This window comes from Gavialis gangeticus, unplaced genomic scaffold (genome assembly GCF_001723915.1).
Source record: "Gavialis gangeticus isolate Ggan-Ray unplaced genomic scaffold, GavGan_comp1, whole genome shotgun sequence".
NCBI classification, from domain to species: Eukaryota; Metazoa; Chordata; order Crocodylia; family Gavialidae; genus Gavialis; species Gavialis gangeticus.
In genome coordinates this window covers 49,671,092-49,695,866 of record NW_017729004.1, presented here as the reverse complement: position 1 = coordinate 49,695,866, position 24,775 = coordinate 49,671,092, and the positions used below count along the sequence as shown (strand labels likewise).

General features: G+C 43.0%; 1 protein-coding gene across 2 annotated transcripts in view; it reads right to left on the bottom strand.

Moving 5' to 3' along the window:
* FAM171A1 (family with sequence similarity 171 member A1) overlaps positions 1-24,769 on the bottom strand; it is a 139,405-nt gene extending 114,636 nt beyond the window's left edge. For both annotated transcript variants that reach the window (XM_019508353.1, XM_019508354.1), the window contains exon 1: positions 24,660-24,769. In XM_019508353.1, coding sequence (XP_019363898.1) covers positions 24,660-24,753 — 94 coding nt within the window. In that variant the 5' untranslated portion in view covers positions 24,754-24,769. The remainder of the gene's footprint in view (positions 1-24,659) is intronic.
* Between the last annotated feature and the right edge of the window lie 6 nt (positions 24,770-24,775).

Below are 24,775 nucleotides of genomic sequence, written 5' to 3'. Positions count from 1 at the left end.
TGCTTCTGACCCTCACTCCCCCACCCCCCCACAGGTCACCCCTACCGCTGCTGGTGCCCCTTGCCCCCTACCTACAGCCCCCTCCCCCCTCAGCCCTGCTGGAAAGGTCCCCCCAACTGCCAGGGCTATGGGGCCAGGGAGCTGGGTCCACAGCCCCATGCCTGCTGCAGCAGCACCTAAGCGCTGGCTGCTGCAGCACAGCATATGCTGCACCAGCTCCCCCCTGCCCCTGTGGGCAGCACAGCCATAGCTGCCCACTGCAGGCTCAGGCAAGGAGGGGGCTAGCTCCCTGCTGACACACACACTCCTGGTGGGGTAGGGGGGACCCATGCCCCTCAGATCTGTACACAGGGCAGGGGTGGGTGCAGGCTGCCTGCTGTGGGTTCAGACTTCATGCCCTGCTGCCCTCCACTGAGGGCTCTGCAGCCCAGCAGGCAGGATATGGTACAACAGGTCACAGCAGGGAAGCTCCTTGCTGCTGTGAGTTCTGCGCTACCCTGGCCGTGTGTCCTCTGCCTGCCCTGCAGCAAGAAGGGGCACAATCCCACACCATTGCGCCTGCTGCTGCGGGATGGGCAGGGGATGCCTTGCCAGGGCGATGCAAGGCTTGCAGCAGCAAAGAGCTTCCCCACCCAGGCATGCTCTACTCAACTATGCTGGGTCCTACCCACTGGGCTGTGGAGGCCCCGGGGGAGGGCAGGAGGGTGGGGAGCCCAAGCCCACAGTAGGCAGCTTGCACCCATATCTTATGGGGGTGGGGGAAATGGGCACAGGTCCCTCCTGGCCCCCAAGGAGTGCACACACTGGCAGAGAGCCCCCCACCTGGACGAGTTGCCCGCAACCCCGTCCCACTCTAACTGGGCCCTGCAGCCAAGCATTCTGGCCCTGAGCCCCAATACCCATGCACTGCCTGGCTGGGGCAGCAGCTGCACCCCGGCCCCAGCCCTGCCCAACTGCCTCCTCGCCCTTCCTACTTACTGGGACCTCAATTCCCTCCCCCTCCCTCACCTGTGGGAGCTGCTCCCCCCGCCTGACTGCCTTCCTTCCACTACCCCCTTCCCCTACAGGCTGGAATTCTGCCAGCCTGCAGAAAGCTCTTTGCAAAAGTGGAAAATCAGTGCGTTTCTCCATTAAAATGAGAAATTCACATTTTTCTGAGAAATCCACATTTTTCTAGGTTTTCCATGGGAAATGGAAAACCCAGATCCTTGTTGATCATCCTGAAGTATGTATCCCTTTTACCTGACAAGAAGTATGCTGTTCATAAGTCTGTTGCATGAGCAAGTGAATGTAAAGTAGTATAAGGGAAAGCAATTCAAAGTAATGGAAGTGGTCTACTCTAGTGAATGAGAACTATATTTCCATTTGAAGGATAGTCTGAGACGACTTAAGCTTGCTAACTAGGGACTTCTATATACATGCAGCAAGGATGCTCCAACATGCTTTACATCCAGCACGTTGGAGCAGACTTGATTAATCGAGTCTGCTGTAGTGTGGAAATTAACGTACTCCACCCATCTCCAGCATCACATGCATCAGCGCACCCGCGCTAAAAACTGGTGATGGGGCATTTTGAACTAAAGCTTATCAAACGAGCTTTAGATTAAAGTGCCCCACCACCAGTTTTCTGCATGGGGATGCTTATACACATGACACTTTGGTGCTTTTAATTAGCGCGGCTCACTAATTAAAGCGCCTCCCCTGCCACCTGGAGCACATCTATAAACTCCCTATACGTCTACTACAAGGCAGAGTCCAGTGCCCTTCAACAGGAAATAAGCATGAAGAAAACTGGCTCAACTCATTGACACTTGCTCATGAGTTTTTAGTCACAGACATGTAGAGCTACCTTAAGCCAGATAGGTACAGTCCACCTGACAGATCCCCAGAATTCAGTCACTGCTTTTACTGGAGACATCAAAATCAGGAAATGATGCAGAACCACTAGAATGTGCCTTCTGGCAGTTTCTTTTACAGTAGCAGCAAATATTACTTCACAGTTCCAGGACTGCTGAACTATGTATATGGGTTGAACTTGAAGCAATAATCCTATAAATTACATTATCTTTTGCTGGGTTCTCACTATACTGCATTTTACTATTTTGTTTCTACTGTATATAATTAAAGTTATTCACCTGATTATTTCTAACACTGACATTCCCTAGGGCTTTCCCTACTCTTTTAGACATTAATGTATTTATAACATTTATAAAAATTCATTTTCTATGAACTGTATATCAGTAGCATGTCACAGTGGCTTGGTTTTAATACGAAAATAGGTTCTCTCTAAACAGATGCATTTTTAAAAAACATGTGGGCAAGAATGGAAAATAAAACCTGCCATATCAGATCAGACCAGTAGTTCATTTCCTATGGAATTCTGCCGTTGGCAACAGCTTCAACCTGAGATAAAGGGAAAGTGACAAAAAAGCCTAACTAAAGGAATCATTTGCACAGAATGTATGTATGCTGAAAAAGGGAGAAGGAAAGGAAGAATAATATTTCTTACATAAAAGCCCGTTACGACAAGTGTTTAGATACCCCAAAGTCTAGTTTTGCAGTCCATGCAAATCAAAAAAATAAGAAAAATGCCCAAAATATTCCCTTAAATACTCAGTAGTAAAAGAGAATTTAGACATGGAACAAATAACTATCTGCAGACTCACTGGTTTCATAGCATGACGGATGAACCTCTGTAAATATCAAGAGCTCATATTTGATAAAGACATTTTAGAGACTGAGTTCATGGAAAAAAATCACCACACTAGACACAAGTTTTCTGGGGATGTCACTCCTAAAAGTGGTTGCACCAATTCTCACAATACAGGATTTTTTATATATTCTTTTCTCTTGCTCAATTTTATGCATCATAGTGATAACATTCAGAGGGTGGCCTGATGGCAATAATGTTTTTAGACATTATGTTCTCTGAAAAACAAACGGAAAACTTCTAAATTCTCACTACTCAGCTCCTAGAAGGGTATAACATAGATCACTGCACTGGACACTCAAGCACCCCAGCTTGTCCTCCTTCTAAGCCACCAGTCCCTGCCCCCCCCCCCACTCCACCATACCACTCAGATACCCGAAAGCGCAGGCCCCCTCAGCACTGCCCCACCCCCTGGGGCACAGTCAGGACAGGAAGTAGAAGCTGGAGAGAAGAGACTAGAGCCCCCAGCTGCTATAGCAGCAGCAGCAACGTGGGATGGGGGGTGGAGGGGCAAAGAGGAGGAGGAAGAGTGGAGCTGTGGGTGGCTGGGAGTCTGGGGGTGGGGTCACAATTTAATCCTGGGGGTGGGGAGGGGTGCATGCAGCCTGCCAGTTGACTGCCCTGAACTGAATCATTCATTTCACTGCATTCCACCCGCCACTAGTTTTTCCTTTCTGTTCAAAGTTCCAGGTTTAAGAGATTGTCAGCTCAGCCTCAAATGCTGATTCAGGTGACAATCACTTAACCCTACACACAGCAACCATCACTTACATCAGAATCTTGAGAGAAAGGCCTGTGTTAATACATTACAACAGGGCTGTCCAGCTTCCAAGCAGCTGGGAGCTGTGGCCTGCACCAAGGTTAGGCACAGCTTTTCTACACTGCAGACACCATGAACCCTCCCATGCTTGCACTGCATGCCTGTGACTCTCCTCCCACTGCTGCACTATGTGGCTACAACCCCTCCCTCACCACTACAGTGCATGCCCTAGCCCCATGACACTGCATCACTGCATGCCTACAACCCCCTCCAGCGCATTATGCACTTGCCACTACAGCACTACATGCCTACAGCCATGCCCTGGCCTGCCTCGCCCGCACCCCCCCTACCCAAGGATCACTCTCAGCTCCCCATGCTGCTCTACCCTCTGGGACAGGGACAGAAAGCAGCTGCTGGAGGAGGGCAAGGGAGCCCAGACAGTCTGACTGCTGTTGCAGCCGGAGCAATGGGGGTGGGGATAGCAGGACTCCAGGTGCTGCAATTCAATGTATGCAGCCCGTGAGCCACCAGTCAGACAACCCTGCAATACACAGAATGGCCCAAATCCACTTCTACCACAGCCAATTGTAAAAACATTAAGTTTTAATAACTTAAGAGTAAGTCATAAAATGTTCCCCCAACAGAACCATCTTCCCCAATTTTCCCTTCCTTTCCAGGAGAAATAGAAGGTTAAAAAAATTAACATATTCCCATACTGAAATACCAGACCAGTTTTGGCAGAATACACAGAAGAATTTCAAGACAAATGGAAGCAAGTAATATTTATGAAAATAGACATTAAAACCCATAAAAATAAAACTGCTTAGCAATCCTGACCAATATAGTAATTTCTTCAGATTCGCAGGACAGTGCATCATGAAATTATCTCCTTCAAGACCGTTTTTATCTCCTTCAAGACCGTTAATATAAACATTACGCAAATTAGGTGGATGATACTGGATGGACTGATTCTGTTAATTTTAAGGCTGTTGGATTTCTTTTACATCTGCCACCAGTGAGGATTCCATTTCTGGGAACACATATAGCTCTGACAACAAGCTCTAAGAACAGACTTTGATCAGAACATTTTAGATCTGCGACTGACAAATTTCTTTTTGATAAACAATAAAAAAATGTTCTGGAAGCAAGGCAAGGAAAATTAAGAAATCACAGGATGTGAAGTTTTGAGAAGGCTTTTAAGAAACGTCTCTTGACACTGATGAAATGGGAGGTGTGCCAAAGCTAAGCAAAATTCTAGATCAGCCACTTGAAGAGGAGCCTGATGAAAAACAAGGCTGATATTTTTTAAAACTAAAGATAGGAGAAACAATATTTATTAAATGCATGACGTAGGAAACTTAGGAAATCCTCAAAGGGAACTTACAAAGCTCCTTTTGTAGACGAGCCTATGAACTTCACTTCATAAATTTACTGGATACAAAAAATCATGGACTCAATATTAGGGTTACCATACGTCCGGGTTTTCCCAGACACATCCTATTTTTTGACCCCCTGTCCTCATGTCGGGGAGGAGTGGGGGTTGAAATGGTAACAAATGTCCAAGTTTTTACTTTGCCTCTCCTTTCCCAGGCTGGCTGCTTGGGGCTGGGAGCAGCGGGCAAGGTGATTGGCTGTCAGGGGCCATGTGGTCTGTACATGGGCCCAGCAAACTGCTCCCAGGTAAGACACACAGATTGTGTGTGCGCACGCACACACATGCACTGCATGGACAGCAGGACTGGCGGGGTAGGAGCTGCGGGGCACCGGCAGTGCTGGGGGGGCAGGGGGCTGCAGGTTAGGAGTGAGGGGCATCAGCAGCGCTGGGGGGCAAAGGGCTGTAGGGTAAGGGTGCGGGGTGGGCACCAGCAGGGCTGGGGGGCAGGGGGCTGTGGGTCAGGAGTGCAGGGCAGGCACTGGGAGGGGCTGGGGGGGGGCAGGGGCAGAGCACAGGCATAACCCCTCCCCTCTCTGCTCCCCCCTCCACCTACAAAGTTGTCTTTTTTGGTACTGGAAATATGGTAACCCTATAATAGACATTGGATTTACGACACAATACAACCTGCCTGACATCTGATTCACCAGGTACCTGCCAGACCTGACCTCTTACATTCTTCTTTTCCCCTTCCTTTTCTCCCCTGCCCATCGCTACTTTGTCTTCCTAATTTTCAGCTATTTCCTTTTTTTCAGACAGCCTCTTTTTTACCTTGTATTACTATCACTGAAGTGTCTCCCCATAGGCCTTTCCCTGACCCCCTCCCTTCCCTGCTTTACCTTCTGTCTTTCTAATTTCTACCTATTTCCATCTCACTGACACATCCTGCCACACTTTTAGCTTATCTCATTCCTTGGAGTCTTATAACAGCAGAGACTCCCTATGCCTGAAGAAGGGTGATTGCACCTGAAAGCTTGCTAAGAACTTTTTCCCAACTACTCAGTTGGTCTAATAAAAGTTATCACATCTACTCAAAAAACCTTGCCTGCCTATGTCCTTAGACTAACATGGCTACAACCAAAAACCCAGTGACTTAAGACACTTCTTTTTTGAGACATATAGAATTAAAAGCTTTTCAGTTAGCGACCTTTAGTGCCATCCTGCAATGCTTTGTTACTAGAAGTTAAGAGTCCAATTGATTTTTAAAATATGTATATATTATGAAATACCAGTGCAATCTATCATATAAAGTAGTTAATTGCGGCAGTTAGTCTAACACATCCTATTCATCCTTGAATGGAATTAACTCTGCAAACTAGAGTTATGTCACTGAAAAAGCTTGCAGCTGAACAAATTCATCTACAATTCTTCAGCTAGACAGGAAAAAAGAAGGGGGCGGGGTGGATAAAGTTAAAAAATAATATATTACCCCTACATTGATACTCAAGAGATTATAGAAGACCTGAATCACACAACAGGGACCAAATGTGAATTCTTATGGAAAGTTTTTTAGGTGATGCCAGCTGTAAAATCATGAACAACAGAAATAGCTAACGCATCCACTTGTGGCTTGAAGTGCCAAACGTTCAGATATGCAATTGCGTCGCTTTCAATATAAAGTAAATGATATATATTGCACAATGAATAGGAGAAACAAAAATGTACCAAATGTAGGTGGAGGCATGGACTAAGTGCTGCAACTGCAGCAACGTAAATGTTGGTACCTGTCAGTTACACGCACCGGAACTGGAATTAGCATATGAAGGAAGTAGCGACTTGGCTGTATTTTCTGAAACTCTTCCATCAAACTAGATGTTGTAAGGATGATTCATGATAAACAAGTTCTCTAGCAAGAATCTTGTTACAAAACCTTTGTATTATAAATCAGACGCTACACAAATGAAGAAGTGGCGAGTGGGATGTTAAAGAAATAGGACTGAGCAAGAGCCATATTTGGCACGCATCCCAGTAGGGTTGGGTTTTTTTAAGTCAAATCTACGCTATCAAGCAAACACTGCAATGACCTGAACGATCATATTTCTGTTGCTTAAGATTTACTTAGAAAACATTAAAAGCAGGATCCAGTTGATATTTATCTCAACAGTTGTATAGTGTAGCTCTGTATCATTTGAAGACTGCTGTATGTCGGTGGAAGTGACCTGTATGTATAGTCTTAACTTTGTAAAGACCTTTTGGATGAAAGGAATTATAAAAATTTTAAATTTGGTGACCTCTCTTAAAAAGGGTTTATGCCTGATAACAACTTGGTAGTTTTAAACTAACATGTTAACTGCATAGGTTACAGGCAAGTACTTGTGGATCCTGATTTCCTAGGATAGTTGCTATTGTAAAGAAAGCATTTTTTATAGAAACTAGAGGACCGTTTTTAAACACTTAGAGGAGTGACGTGGAACAGCCCTTCAATAGGAATACTGGGAACAAAATCACAAACCCTAACTAAACATAAGGGAAAAAGTATGATCCATTTACAAAAGTGATATAATAGCTGCCTGTAATAGCAAGGGAGTGACTAGTCTTTATGCTCAAGGAAGTCTCTTCCAGTTCTATATTCAAATGATTTTCCTGTGAGGTTCTTCAGCCCCAAATTCTAAAAAAAAGCAAAGCAAAACAAATGAACAAACAAAAATCCCACATAGATCTGGTCTACAGGACTGGGGGTTTTGGCACTCGCTTATAGCGAACACAGCAATAAACGTCCAGCCTGCTGCTACAAAGTTCTGTTTACCATGCCCGACTCCATACGCTGACAATACATTTCTAAAAAGCAAGTCTACATAGGTCCCTCCTGATATTTCTTCCATAACATATTCATAATTAAGGCCAAAACCACTTGGTATGACTTCCTGATTTACACCAGACAGAGAATTTCACCTACTTCACATTTCTTTTCTGTCCACACATTCCAAGTGCAGCTATAAATATTGAGCTGTTCACTCAGAGAATGTGTGACCACAATTATGCACACAGTAAAGGAAAAATAAAAAAGGCCTTGCTTTAAATCCAACTTGCAAATATTTGCTTTCCAAGTTGTACGGTTAACAATCATTTTGCTCCAGCTCCAACAGGAAGAATAGGAAGCAGCCTGCATGATTAAACCACAGAACTGGAAAAAAAAAAAATCAAGTTCAGGCTATTACTAGTGCCTATAATAACTTTCAGCATGTCAAATAAATACACATTACTAGCAAGGAAAACTGAAGTGTGTTACGCACAGAAATTCGAGACTATTACTGAGAGTTATAAAGTGTTCCGAGGACTAGAACTGACCCGCCCAAGGAATTAATTCTTAAAAACAAACAAACAAACAAAACAAAACAAACAAACACCAACAATCCCAGAAAGGAACCTCAACAGTTACAAACTGCAAAAGCTTTTGTGTGTGTTCTACGTATATCGTTCTTGGAATTAAATTATCATCTTTTTATTAAAAACAGCTATTTCTGTTCATGGTAGACGTAAGAGGACAGACACTGGCAGTTAGGCCATCACTATTTCTATGATCCCTTGCCTCTTCATATTTGACTTTTTTTTAATCCTTTCATGATGAAGTCTAAACTATTAGGACGAAATTATGGCTAACATTGTTCTTTATTCATAACATGAGAAAAGACACAAGACTTGAAGTTAAAGCTGGTTTGGCAGCTGCTTGTTTTCAAACACCTTTGGTTTTGTAATGTTGTAGTTCTATATCCTAATAATTTTCTTTTGCATGCAAGCAGAAGAAAGTCACAGTGGGCACATCTACACATTCATTAATGCACTACTACTGTTGAGTGTTGACAAAAGACTATTTTTTCATTCTTCTTCAATAAACCCATGAAAAGCCCAATTTGTATCTCTTTATATGACCTGGGGACTAGCACACAAGCCTGGACTCAAATTCATTTTAAAATAAATTGATATTGTAATAAGTGTGAAGAGCAAAAAAGAAAAAGACAATTAACTTACCTGCTACTTTGTGTACTCATTCTCCCCACACCAGTCTAGGATGGACAGCTCATATTCTTTCTGACAGACAACAGCCAGCACCCTTTCCAACACCTGGGTCAAAGCTTTGGGATTCTGAGTGTACAGAAAGCCAACACCACAGTGGTCTGTAGCCATAGGCTATCAGCAGGTGAATGGCAGTTGTCAAGCTGACCAAGCATCCATTAAATGAGCCAGTCTTTTCTAGACCTTTCAGTTCTATATATAAAATAGCTATGATTTTTTTAGATGCTTCCCTGTATAACAAATAATGCTAAAGTGGAATGCTTTATTCCACTTACTAGCTGTATATAGTTGGCATCTTCCTCAAGGAATCTGCAATCATCCAAATCCTCCTTAACTATTTTTGCAAGGGTTTGAGAACCAAGAAAGAAAACAACAACAAAGAGAAAATATAAATGGCAAGATGTGGACAGAGGTAGTAATATACATAGAAGCTGCAACAGCCATAAAGGCTGCCAGAGACAGAGAGAACTAGCTATTAGGGACAGCTTACCACACATGCAGACCAAGCAAATGCCTGGGCAACAAATTGCTCACTTCAAGAAAGCACATATTCTGTAATTTTATCCAAGATAACATGGTACAGAGCCTGAACTGTCAGCAGAAGGCAAGTTAAAGAGATTCTGATGCTTCATGAATGCCTTCAGAAGAATCATCAGTAAAACTAGGAGAATCCTAGCCATCAAAATATTACCTCCTGAAAGGTGTCCCTGACCCCGTTTAAAGCTCTGAGGACAAGAGCATTCAGTCTCTGATAAACCTGATTGACACATGTACCCCACTACAACAGAAACATTTTTTTTGTGAAAGAAAAATTACGAGAGACAGAAAACTTAGCAAAGGCATAAATTTGAGAGATGTGATTTGGGGATTCTGTAATCTTGAGCAAGACAAACCAACCATGACACAAGAGGCCACAACAGCAGGATCCTAGGGGTCACCAAAATTCAGGAATTGGTGGCTGATGCTGTAGGACGGTAGACCAGATGAACAACAGCCCATTCGTTCTACGTTGGTGTACCAAGAGTGCAGAAACACCAGAGACTCTATTTCGTCTTCCTCACTAACCCTGAACAGGAGCAGCATGCTGTGCAGAAACATATTGATTTCCAATAGTACTACTTGCAGCGTCAGGTATTATTCAGTGTGGGTAAGTGATAAAATATGTCCCTAAAGTTGCATTCTCTTATTACAAGGGATTGGGGCTTTAATCAAGTGTCTCATCTTACATTTATGTAGTATCTCAGGAATATAGAATTTCATTTTTTGTTCATAATGCACTGGATTACCTGACCTTTAAGTAAGCAACACTGAGCTCCAAACAGGAAATAGAAATAAATGGAATTCAGTGGCACTACACAAACATACTTACTTTAAAATAGTTTAGTGTTATTTCATTTGCTCCCAAATCAATCCTCTTGATTTTAATACATTTATAATAATATACAGAAAGTCAGTTTCTCTAACCCGGCAAAATGAATATAAAATAATGATACCTTAAAACATGGAAAATTATAGATTTTTATGAACTGCCAAAAGCATCAATACAGATTGAAAATCTGCATCCTGTTCACTGATTCAAGTTTGCAGATGACACTTGTACCTAACACCTGCATGATAAAACAATTTTTAGGCTACCCAGTGAGAATAGTTCGTGTAAAAAATTAAAACTAAATTCATATAAATGTCCAGCTCTCTCAGAAATCTAATAATTGTATGCAAATATCATGTAGACTGTATAACAAGTAACCAGAGACATTTACTGGCCGTAACTGAATATTTAAATAATAGAACTAAGAAATATGAACACAAAATTAATTCATATGCCCTGTAAACTGCAGCAAATATTTAATTAAAAAAATTACCATGGGTAGGAAAATAATTCAAAAGAAAAGGGAAAAAAATATAATATTTCCAAGCCAGCATGTTTTTGACAAAGCAGCTGGTCAGCAAAACTTGGTGTTAGTAGAATTGCTGAATAAACATGAGGATAGAATTGGACTCAAGTATCCTGGATAAAAAATAAATAAATAAATAAAATCAAAAAAAAAAAATCAATGTAATAGCATAATTGCCACGATCATCTACAAAATACAATCCATTTATATTATACACATACCACAAAAGCATATCCTCGAAGGATCTGTAAAAATTAAAACAAATGGTGGACAATACATCACAGCAGAACATTGCAACAGCAGTTTGACACATTCCAAACAGTTCCACAAAGCAAGCACAAGTACACATGCAAGTCTCAGAACTGTGGGTTTATCCTTCAGTTTGCTACTGAAGGTAAGAAACAGCAGGGCAGATTTGGGTGAATGCTTGTTCTCTTATTTTCTCAATGCCGAGCAGGAAAGTTAATTCTAATGCCTCACTGCTTTGTCTCAGGAGTTTGATTATTAACTCCAAATGAAGTCAGATTTGGGGGGAGGGCAAGGTAGTGTCCTGTTTATGGTTTTTTCCTATTCCACTAAGCCTTTCTACAGGCACCTTCATGTCTGGACACTTCATGCAAAGGATTAGGATTTACAGGAGATGTTTTTAATTAGCATTCAAACAGGAGTCTTAAGAGTACCATGAGGCAAGACTGCAGATAATATGCTATCTCTGTTTGGCAGACAGGCTTATATTTGTGCAATGTGTGGCTACTCCATGCAGTCCTATGTAAAACTTTGTGCCCTGGAACAAATGGTCTAAAACCAATTTTTCTCCAGTGGTATAGATAGCATTGCATATGAATTCAGATAACTCCACTGGTAGCCGTTTTAAAAGTTAGCATTTATCACTTCTGCTTTAGACTGCTATCTGAAACAGACCAGTGATTTCCTATGTTGTAACTGTTTGGCAACTGTTGACTCTTTAAATGGCAACCTGTAACATCATTCAAAGTAGTGATGTTATCCCGACACCACAGAAGTCAGGAAATTAGCTCATAATGTTCACAGTAATATCAAGCTTTCAAATATGTATAATATACACATAACTATTTTTGAAAAACACATTCTCCCCTTACACGGATGGATCTCGGATTTTGAAAAAGTGTGTTCAGATTATGAGGTACATTATCCCAGGCAACAAAACACACATTTTTATCCAGTTAAAGAGAAACTAGAAGCTTTACCAATATGCTACAGGCCTACCACTATAGTATTTAGCTTAAGATCAAAGAAAAAACAAATATCACTTTATTAGAATGTTCACTAATTTGCTCAATTATGTATTACGTTTAAAAACTACAGCAAACTAGGCAAAAATAGTCAAAATATATTAGTTCTGTAGTTATTATAGTTAAATGTACAAATTTGTGAAACAAAGTCTAGCCTTCTTGAGCTTCTTGACAGCACCACCAATACTTCACACAGTTATTTCTACACTGGAGTTAATATTTCCACTCCCGAGTTAAAATGTTTGGCTTCAACCAAAAGACAGTCTGCAGAGCTGTAAAATAGAAGACATTACCAGGAATGGCTGAGAGACAGCAAAATTGCAGAAGAAAGGATGGGTTGAAGAGTGGAATATTTAATGACCATCTCTCCTTGTCAATGGTCTTGCACCTATGGAATGAAGAAAGATTAACAGGGACCAGGTAGATTATGACAAGTCATCAATTAATTGACTTCTTCAGGGCTGCCTGAACATAAATGCTACTGCTCCTCCAAGGCAGTTGGTTTTAATGTTTGGGTAGAGCAGGAATCAAACAGAGGGAGGGTGCATCACTGCACCCCACCTAGATCTAATCTGTCCCCTTGCCCTTAACCTAGATTCAGATAAAGTCAAAACTGTAAATCACTGCCTGGCTTCTTATTTCAGAAGGGAAGAACGCAGCTTCTTAACACTTGTGCTTAACCTACCCAAATTTCATTTCCTTCAAAGGAAAATGGAGAAGCTTCCATGTCAACATGCAATTTTTATGCTGGCTACTTTTTTATTTAAATTACATATATTAATCCATGAGCCGACTTGTTACCCACCTTGGTGAGGTGGCAAAGTGAAAGGGTTTCTATTTCCACAAAACAAACTACTGTCCAGAGACAGTATAAGGGCTTCAGACTCCATATAGGCACATTATTAGGGTAAAACAACAGCCTGTTTTCTAGGCAGGTTGAAAATTAGACTAGATTGCCTACCAGTTGAACATTCTGGCTGCAGCCCTATGTCCATATGAAAAAAAGGGACCATTAGATTAGCCATAACAGTAAATTGAAGAATAGCTTGCAAGCAGCTGACACAGAACTCAAGCACTGATGTTCAAATAAAAATGGCAGAGAGGAAAGATGGTCTTTCAGTTAATGAGGTGGACTGGTGCTCTGAATGCAGTTCCCAAACATTCCGTAGCCTGGCCACACAACTTTCTGAGTGCCTTATGGCGCCTATACACATAGGACCTCTGCTTTGACACATGTTAATTAAAACACATTGGAGCAGACTCGATTAATTGAGTCTGCTGGAGCGTGCTAATAAGTGCATGTCGAATGAGCTTTAGTTGAAGCGCCCCCGCCACCATTTTGAAGCGCTGGACACTGAATACATATGATGCTGCAGGTGCTTTGGTTAGAGCAGCTCTCTGGTATGCGCAGTCTGGCAGATGATATGCAAGCACAATGAGGCCTTGCTCTTAGCCAGTGATTCTAGGTACAACTACAGCAAAAACAACTCTGAATCTGGGATAACAGAAGAGCAAGAATGGCTTCTTTTAGTGAACATGTACGTTTCCAGAAAGAAGTGTGTTTTCTTTGTATTTTTACTGCCCTGCATTAGATTACCACCACATGCCAGAAGATATGCAAGGATCAAACCCTCCATAACCCTCACATATAGATACCTGAAGTGTCTTAATAGCAGTAAGATTTTACTATAACCAACTCATAATGAATCCAGTAGATTCACAATAGCAAGAGAAGTAGCAGTACTAAAGAAAGATGAGCATCATAAATGCTTAAGGTTCCCTACAATTTGATCAGGGCCCAGTGGGTATTTTCTATTCTTATGAATTTCCTGTTTGCCCCAACCACCCTTTATTATAATATACCTTGGAAACATATTTTGTCTTCCAAATTCCCCACCCTCTTGTGAGGCATGCATAACATATAACCTGCAAAAGAACCCTGAGAAACACTAAAATACTAAACAAGCAAGGGAACCAAGTTTGGTACTTTCCACTAAAACATGAGAGCAGGGTACTAGTCATTCATTCAGGGCAAACAACGCAGGTGACAGTTCTAATCTTTGGATGCGCTGAGACAGGATTTCCTCGTTTATCTCACTAGGTACAACAAAGGTTCCCCACTGCCACCACAGCTCCTAAAAGGTCTGTGTTACCAGAGCGTATCCAGTTTGCACTTGCTCCAACCACTCAAACGCACACCCTGTGTCCCCATCCCTCCACAGAGGAATTTCTGAAGGTAGCTTGTTCACTCACTTAAAAAGTAACTTACTCCTAAATATATTGAGTAGCTTCTCAGGGCCTGCTGCTGCTATGCTGCTTCCTAATCCAATCCCTAATCCAGTCCAGGAAAGGCACTAGGCAGAGAGACAGTGGGGAGATACTGTCCCAACCCTTTCTCTCTTGGTAGATTCCAACCAAAAAAGAAACAAAAAACCATTCTGTCAAGTCAAGTCAGTTCTATGGCCATTGCAACTGTTGGGGTACCTTAGAAGCTGTAACAACCCTCCTCTCCCACTACACCCTGTGCTTGGCTAGCTTTGTGCACTCTGTCAGCTGAAGCCCCGTTCAGTCCTTAGTATTGGTTCCCCAGCTCTTCGTGGTATACCTCTTTTCCTCTTTCCCTCCAAAGCACCCTGCATTATAGCGTTGGCAAGGGCATCTGGCCTTCTCATGATGTGTCCAAACCATTGCAGCTTCCTGTATGGAAGTAATATAGTATAGGATGTTTATAGTATATGCCCTCTTTCTTATGCCAATTGTTTTCATTACAGTGCTAACTACACACCATCCTTCATGAGTAAAATAAGTAGGCAAATGCCTTACTCGAGAGAGAGATTCTGAAGACAAGTAAAGAACAACACATGGATGTAATTAAGAACAGGGAGCATCATGCAGCAGGTGGCTTTACAGACATGACTTTTTAATGAAAAGAAACACCTTGAAAAACTAGACATATTTAAAATAATTTTGAATTGCCCTCTTCTTTGTTCAGTGATGGATATTTTAATGTTTTAATATTCCAAAGTCTGTTCCAAATCTGACTCAGCCAATAGCTTGGAATACATCCCATTGAAGCTTTAGTTCTTAAACTCATGGGCAATTTGAAGACAAGTGTATTTCAAATATTCTTTGTATTTTGATCTCTAGCAAAAGCATTTACATCATGTCAACTTATTTCCTGCCTAGAGTAGGTAGATTACATTGTCTCATGATGGCAGTCATCAATATTAACACAAATAGCTTTTTAAAAAAGTGTAACATTGTCCAGGTCAGTGTGCCACTCAGCATGTCTCAGAACTTGCCAGAAGCACTCCTTAAAACAAAGCAAGGAGAGCAGCTTCCAACACCAGTAGAGTGTTCATGTCATGTTTACCCCTGAACATAGTGCAAAGAATAGACTTTTTCCTACTGTTTGGCCATCTTTATCTTGCATCATCTGCCTCTCAAGCCTGCAAAACCATTAGCATTGTCCCCAGAGCTCCTGAACCCATTTACTTCCCAACAACTGCCCATCCACCTAAAACAACACTAATGCACCCTTGCAACTTTTTGCTCCTGATAATCAATAGAAGTGCTGAGTTTTCCTGAACTATAGCAAGATCAACAACCCAAGTAAGGAAAGAGTGGGAGGAAAGGAGGCAACAAAAAAAGGATTCTCTCATCTCGTATCACATATGATATTTTAGAAAACCTCAACCCAGTGGTTTTAGTGGACAGATGATCTCAGGAAGCACGGGCTAATTCATCCTGCTAACTCATTTCCAGCTAGTTAATGTATGATTCTGCTGTAATAGTTATTACATGGTCCAGTACAATCTTCTCCATTTCTTCACAATTGATCTTCCTTTAAATATATTTGGAGATTTTGGGAAAGAAGATGACTAGGAAGTTGTTTACAGGCCAATTTATAAGTAGCTAATTTGTACTGGAGCAATCCTCTAGCATGGCTACAACTATATTTATATAAGTAAGTATAGCTACCAATTTGGTAGTTAGATTGGTATAAAAACTGCATGGACAAACCTGGGCAATTCTACAAACCCTCACTTTGTTTCCAAATCTTTCTTAAATGTATTTACTCTGTGGGTGAATTGTTCCAATTTATACATAAGGAACCAACAATGCCACAGGAAAAAAAAATGCTACACTCCTTATTGAGGCTTTTTGGGATGATGGGGTAACATGGTAGTGTACCAAACCACTAACCTTTACCAGTTGTAAAAAGGATGGACCCTTTTGTGTCATTGTAGGAATTATACAACAATGTTAAACATTGCCAACCATTATTCATGTCTGTACATGAATAATGCCTCTCCATCATATAGCAGAGCTTTCACTCTTGTACATGCAGTTTTTATGCTCGTTGACATATGGGTAAAATTAGTGGATATTATCCATGAGACACCATCACGTAAAGACTAGAGCAGGAGTCAGCAACGTGAGGCCATTTTGCTCGGCACGCCACCACCAACCCTGGTTCTTGGTAGCTACTGCCAACCACAGAGCGTGGGCTGCTCCCAGCAGGCGGCTGGGAAGCTACAAGCCCTGCTGCAAGCAGCCTGGGCTCCGTGGTTGGCAGCAGCTACACAGAGTCGGGGGCTGGGTGCAGCAGGCAGGCTGCAAACAGCTGTGCCAGGCTCCAGCATCAGCTCTGTACCGGTGCATGCACCTGTGCCTTGGAGCGGGCAGTGGGAGGGGCCTGAGGTAGCGTAACCCTGATCTCTCCCCTGCTCCCTGCACAGAGGTGGGGCTCCAGAGCCCAGTGCAGCTGTTTGTAGCCAGCTTGGGCTCTGGGCAGCTGCAGCAAGAAGTGGGCAGGCTGCAAATAGCTGTGCCAGGCTCCACAGCTCCGGCATCAGCGTCATGCTGGCAGTGACTGTGCATGCACCTCAGAGCCCAGTCATCAGCTCTGTGTCAGCAGCAGGAGAGAGGCCAGAGTTGTGTGCCCCCCCTCTCCCCCCCGCACCTGCTCTGAGGCACGTGTGCAACTGTTTGCAGACTCCCGGCTGCAGCCAGCCCCAGCTCTGGGTAGCTGCTGCCAACTACAGAGCCCGGGCTGCTTGCAGCAGGGATTGCAGCTGAGCCGGCTTGATTCCCACCTGCTCCAAGCCCAGCACTGTCCCAGCCCCCCTACTGGGATGAGGCTGGCGCTGGCCCTTGCCAGGAGCACCACTTTTGTGGACTTAGCTATGTAGACTGGGTAGGTGGTTGGGCTGATGGGCAGACTCTGGGCTGGGGCTTCAGCTGCCCGTGCTGCAGTTCGGGGTCTGGGTCCCCAGGGAAGCACAGGGGCTCCAGCAGACCCCAGGGCATTATTGGGTCGGACTTTGTCCTGGGGCCTAGTAGCCCTGCTCTGTGCACTCATGCATCTGGTTCTGTATGTTTGTCTGCCTCTTGTTCTCTGTGTGTGTGTGTGTGTGTGCGTGCGTGCGTGCGTGCGTGCGTGCGTGCGCCTGGTTCTCGCTCTCTCTCCTTTTTTCTTTCTCTTTCCCTCTCTCCTCTTTCACTTATTTCTCTTTTTTTCTCTCTTGCTCTCTTACTGCAACAAAAAAAGTACACAAAGGCAACATTTATGATTATTAAATATACTAATATGCAGCGCACCCTGCAATGTTACCTCCCCCCACATTTTGTTTTTCTGGCATGCTGGCAATCTGGTGCCTTCCAAGGTAGACATAGTAGTTTTTTTAGCACCCTGGCTAAAGAACATTGCCTACCCCTAAACTAGAGGATCCCATGGTCCAGTCTACTTCCATAAGGCATTACTGGCAACCACAGCTGACATAATGTTTAGAAGTAGGAGCTAAAATGTCTAGGAAACAGATAGCTTAAAAGGTTATTTGTGCCCGGCGTACAGAGAGGCTGCTTCTGTTTAAATACGGCAAAACCCTGATGAAGTTAACTGAGGCAGACAATTTCACAAACCGTACTATACCAAACAAAAAGAAAGCCTTCCTCCCAGCTGTTTTAAAATTAGATACTTTTCAGGTCAGCTTAAAGAAGTGAAATGGACATGTCTGAACCAGAAGCTATGTTGACATTTTATATTGACTGAAGAACGTAGTCTTGTTTTTAAATACATTGGCCATATTTTTTAAATCTTAGACATGACAATGCCAAATATAACTGCTTATACATTTTAAATAACAGATTCCATGTCTCTATAAAACAAAGTATGTTATTAGAAATATATTAAAATATTAACATTTTACCCAACACAGGAAGAGAATGTCTTAGGAACCCGCTAGCTCCAATTTGAGAAAGCAATACAATGAATGACAATGAATAAAACAAACAAACAAAATCTTTTATGCAAACATTTTAAACTAAATATCAGAGAAACGTTTTCAGTGGTGACAGACAACAGAACAAGAAGCAATGGTCTCAAGTTGCAGCAAAGGAGATTTAGATTAGATACTAGGAAAAACTTTCTTACTAGAAGAGTGGTGAAGCTCTCAAACAAGTTACCTAGAGCGGTAGTGGCATCTCCATCCTTGGAGGTTTTTAAGGCCTGTCTCAACAAAGCCCTGGCAAGAATGATCTAGTTGGGGATGGTCCAGCTTAGAGCAGGAGGTTAGAGTCATAGAAGTTAGGGGCTGGAAGGGACCTTAGAGATCATCAGGTCCAGCCCCCCTGCTTAAGGCAGGAAAGACTGCTGAGGTCAGATGACTCTAGCGAAGTGCACGTCCAGTCGTCTTTTGAAGATCGCCAGGGAATGTGACTGTACCACCTCTGGGGGGAGTCTATTCCACACTCTAGACACATGAACTGTAAAGACATTGTTCCTAATATCTAATCTGAAGTAGTCCTCTATCAGTTTAAGACCATTCTAGTCTTCTCCTGGGGTGCCTTGGTGAACAAATATTCTCCTAGCCCCTGAAGTTCTCCCCTTATATACTTGAAGGCTGCCATCAAGTCCCCTCTGAGTCTTCTCTTCTCCAGGCTGAACAGTCCCATGTCCCTCAGCCTCTCCTCATATGGTCCATTTTCCAGGCCTCTAATTATTTGTGTAACCCTCCTTTGGACTCTTTCCAGATTCTCCACATCCCTCTTGAATTGACACACCCAGAACTGGACGGAGTATTCCAGTTGTGGCCTCACCAATGCTGAGCAGAGCAGGAGGATGACATCTTTAGTCTTGTTTGTGATGCATCAGTTATTTGCTTTGCTGGCTATAGCATCACACTGGTGGCTCATGTTCATTTTATGGTCGATCGTGACCCCCAGGTCTCTTTCAGTTATGGTGCTGGCTAACGTAGCACCACAGAGCCTGTATGTTGTGGCTTATGTCTCCACAGATGGAGCACCTTACTGGCCTCCCTAGGTCTCTTCAAACCCTAATCTCTATTATTTTTCTATGAAATTACTGGTCACCAGGTTTCGAATGTGTGTCCTACATTCGAAAGCTTGTCTACCTATCCCAACTACACAGTTGATTTAATAAAACATATCACCCCTAAGAAATCCTTGCCTCTCTCGTGCTTTCTAGACCATCACAGCTACAACGTCACTCTTAGGCTACATTAAAACAGTAGTGTGTGTATGGCAGGTATGCACAGACAGGGAGCATCAACAGTTCATTTCATAAAATATTTGCACAGAGAGCAGTTGTCCTAAAAATTCCAAGAAACACATTCTAATTCTTAGGATATGATAAATATATATATATTTAACATGCCTGCAACTATGAAGACTTGGTGCAGCTTTGACTATGGCAACAGGGCAAAGGAGGCTGAGCTTCTGATGTAGATGCAGCTATGCCTGCCGAGAGGGCTTTTCTGTTTTCAGAGTCAGAGCTTTCCTGAATGATGGCAACTCTGCTGGCAACAGCATCTTCCTACTGGCAAAGCTCAACCCATGCCAGAGGCTTTGCCAGCAGAGCTGACATAGCTCTTCCAGCTGAACTTGGTAATAGAGATGAGGCATTTTCTGGAGCCTTGCAGTCTGTGCTGTAAAGTTTGCTGATAGAACTATGAGCACATTCACAGAATTCATGCGACAGCAGAACCTTCCTTTCTGCTGGCAGATTTGCATCACCTCTGCAGACCAGAACAAGTCATTGCTGCTGCCCAACAGCAGAAATATGCACACACTCCCACACCATCACCTAGCTGTAGATGACCCTTCAGTAGTTGGTACCTTCCCTGAATTGCACATCATGCTTTGCTGGTATTGCTTCTGCAACAGAGTTGCCCTAAGCATGCAGGTGTTTACGTGCTTTGGCATCCTAGTTCTGGTAGCTGCTTCCCATCACCAGAACTTCTATGCAAGGAGAGAGGAAAGGCAAAGCAATGCCCAATTTCTTGTAGACAAGGTGCTTGATGTAAGCACTGGGAGAACCTAGGGTTTATTTTTGATCAGCTAAAATATTAAAATGACATTGTGTCCACATTACCATCTTAGAGAGCACTATTTAAGAAACAAACAACATAGAACACCACTCGGTTTTTCCTAGAAAAGAAGTAGTACAGTAATTCAGGACTCTGTGACACATATGGCCAGGAGTAAATTACAATAGTCCCAAATAAGTAAGGCTTTCTTTGAAGGATGTTAGTAATTAGCAACTTGTTGAGAAGATCTGATGCAATATTGGAGATCAACATCTGCATTGCAAAACAACTTAACAGTCTCAGTTTTACTCCTGACTCCAAGAATAACTATTGCCAAGGTTAAAAATGACAAGTTGGGAAATGTGACACATAAAACACAAAAACTCAGGATCTCTCCACAGTTTTTACTCCAATTTCCAGAAGATAAACTTTCATGACATTTCTAGTCCTTCTGGTTGTGAAATAAGCTAACCTGCCAGCTAGAAACAAAACAGAAGCATTAATACCCCCCATCTATCTAAAGCAAAACCTAATTAGACTACTTAAATACCAACTTAACTCTTTCCTTACGATCTTACTAAGCAGTTCCAGTTTATCTCATCTAATTTTGTGACTGGGAGGGGGAACATCCAGAAGCTCTTTCTAGTGCCAAGACATTCTTGTAGCTCAGGGGTAGGCAATCCCTGGCACATGCGCTACAGCATGGCATGTGAAGGCATTCTGCTTGGCACACATGCTTTGGGGCGGATGGCAGTGAAGAGGCCAAGGCTGTGCGGCCACAACACGGATTCGGCCCCTTGTGGCTGCCCCATTGTCTACCCCAGCATGCCAACATCTTACAAGTCAAGGTTGCAGGTGCTTTTGATACTCTGCCCAAAAACGTTGACGACCCCCGTCGTAGCTGAAAGTCACTCCAACATGGCTGTAGCTTCTGAACAGGTTAACTGTTATAGTCAACCATTCCAATGAACCATGCACTACTGTCCTAAAAATTAGGGCAAAAAGGCCTAGACAGAATCAGATACACACATGGCTCATAGTAAGGTTTTCCAGGAGTTGTCCAATATGTAATCCTGGAAATGCTACCACAGTTAAATAAACAATAATTTCACAGTTACCCCACATTAAGTGTTTATATATAAAGATCTTTATATATAAAGATGTTACTATGATACACAGACAGAAAATAAAAAACCCCTTCACAAATTAAATGGATTTTGCTAAAATTGTCCACAGGTTTACGTTGTCACTTAAGATAACTCTGAAACTAGTGGCAAGGTGTAAGCAAACAAACCTCAAACTTTCAAAATATTGATTCATGTGAACATTTTGTGTTTTATTCAACCCCAAGTCCACATCCATCTTATTTTGTTTTATTCAACACAATTTCTATTACAAATACAGCCAATATTTATATTTATTTTAAAAAAAAACCCTGAAATTAATTCCTCATTTAAAGTAATTGTTCAATTTTAAGCAGTCTTACATTCTCCAAAATGTACTTTCTACTAATTCTTAAACTTAATCTTAATGTCCTGATGAAGTTTTGATTAAGCCATTAAACATAAACATAAACATTCATTGAATAAAAGTGTGTGGCTTTTACTGTATTCTGCAAAAGGTAGCAGATTAAAAAAAATTCTAATCTTTACAGCTCAGCAGCCCATCCTCAGAGGCATAATGTATCCAACTATTTACATAATGAGCCAGGCAAGTCCTAATGCCACCCTATCTTCTTAAGGAGGGTGCTAAATACAGCACTTCATTACTGGTACCTTTTATATTCATAGAATTGTGGAATCATTCTGCCTGACCAGAATTTGAACTTTGTAACCATTTAAATGCGGGGCTGATGTAGGGAGGAAGAAATGTCAAACTGGGAAGCTTGAAAGAAAACTAGTCTCTCTCTTCACCCATTTCTTAACTGAAGTACCAATTGTAACCCTATGCTTACGCATGATGCTTAACTTCTACTCAGCTGGTCTAGTTGGCGATTTCTAACCAAAATCTCATCTAATCCGCCACCCCTCACTGAAGCATAGACAAATAATGTACAGAATATGTAATCTCTAGTTGATGGAATTACTAGTAATTCATCATCATAGTTTTTCTTGCTGCCCTCCTGATCTCTACATTTACTTCACCAACTTCAATCAGTCTTTGGTCTTCCCATCTCTTACCCTTCCCATAGCTACTTTCGTCTCAACCCAGAGCAGGCTGTTATCACAAAAATATAGCATAGTCACCTGCAAATTTTTCTATTCTATCACATCAACGTGCCTCAAATCTGATCTGAAAAGCCCACTACAAAGACCAAGGCTGGAAGGTACAGAGAAGGTGGGGGGTGCAAGGGGTGGAGATAACTCATCATCCATAACCATGTAAGCATTCACCCTTGTTCATAAATTCAGCACTAGAAGACCCAATCATTGACAAGTGCAATAGTAGTTTTTGAGATGTAGATACCTGCTGCTTGACTAAGACCACAAACTTGTAACACATAAGCTTCCCAAAAGCCTTGTGGGTCACTAGTAACCTCATCTAAACTAGATTCAATGTAATGGTAAACGAACATCCACAGGTTTATCCTTTAATGCACATATCTACACTTATTACAGGAAAAATGAGCAGTAATTTAAGTGGACTACTATACAAGGATAAAGCTCAATATTCATATAATGAAGGTGAATCTATTTTGTTTTCCATTCAACTGTTCTTTTTTCACTCACAACCTAATACAGCAGGAAGTAGCCAAGTATCAAGTCGAAATAAAGGCTGTCAAGTATTGTTACTATAAAATGGCCAACTCCCTGTCTTTAAAACCCTCCCACAATTTAAAAATTAAGTCAGTTTGTAACTCTTTCAGCCACTAGCCTTTCCAGCTGCAGAGTTAAGAAACAGCTGCTTCAAAAGAGTTGACAGTGAAAAGAAAGAGAGGAAAGGAAAGGACAAAACCACTGCGCTGTCATTTCACGAACACTTGAGTGTTCCATATACATCCAGTAAATATCCTCCATATGACCACATTGGTTATGGGCCAAAATACAATCAAATCCCGTTTTAAAGTGTTACCTTCTAAGGCTGCCTGTAATTCTGTTTTTATTGACACACCCACGAACAAATTCAATGCAAATCTTGTTTTACGTGCCCCAAACTCACAGCTTCACAAAATATTTGGCGTAGAATAAGAACTAGCAAAAGCCCTGAATAGTAAAGCCCTCCTTTTAAGGTAACTTTTTCTAATATAGGTTTTGCTGCAAGATTATCAACACTGTAATTACTTGATACCAAACCATGGGACTACAGGGTATTTTTTTTTGTTGGCTGTTGTACACAAACAGCAAAAAATGAGTTTCATTCAAGTGAATAATCTTTAAAAATGTAATTTAAAAAAAAATGAAAAACAGCACTCTGTCACTTAAAAGGGGGCACGGGATGGGAAAGAAGCAGGGCAAAGTTATGTCCTTGATGTATCCTGTTCCCACTCACCTAGTTATGGAAGGGTATTGCAAAAATGAAGGCTAAACAACACTGCTTCATGAAGGCTAAGCAAAAACCTGAAGGCCAGATGTGGTTTATAGGCCACTAACTGACCATTTTTTTAAGCTCCCAACCCAAGCCATGTGGCAGGTCCTTATAGCAGGCCAGTGACCACCAGCCAGCTGAGGTTTCTGCTCTGTAATACAAGGGCCAGCTTCCCAAATAAAGCGCTATGGCAGACCCCAGTCCTGGAGCTGGGCCCAAAGAGGCTTAGCAAGGGACAGAACTGCAGCCGCACAGAAACCCAGGCTGGAAGCTGGACCAGCAGGCGGGCAACTGGCTGCCCTCCACCCACGGCGGCCCCCGCGCCCGCCTCACCTGCCCAGCACAGGTGCATGGCGCGGCTGGGGCGCAGGCCCTGGGTGCCACCAGCGGGAAGGGGCTCCGAGGGGGCAGGGGACCAAGAAGTTCAGATGCTGGAATACGCCCCCCCTCCCCCAGCTGAGCCCCGCAGTGACAGCGGGAGAGGCGCCCGGCGCCGGCCTTTCCCTGGGGGCTTGATGCCCCCCGGTTTCTAGCGGGCCTGCAGCACGGGCCGGCGGCGCGGCGCCCGCTGCCAACAAAAGCCGGGGGCGGAGCACGGGCACCCACCCCCCGCGGGGCGCCCCTGTCCGTGGCCCCGGGGTGCAGCAAAGCCACTCGCTCGACAAAAGCCGGGCGGGGGCAGGGACGGGGACGGGGACCCCGGCGCGCCCGCCCGCACCGACCTTGAGCCGCGTCGGGCGCCCGCAGGGTTTTGGTCACCGCCTTCCACACGTTGCAGCCCAGCAGGCAGAGGAGAAGCGCCGCCGCCCGGCTCATGTCCACCCGCTGCTGCCGCCGC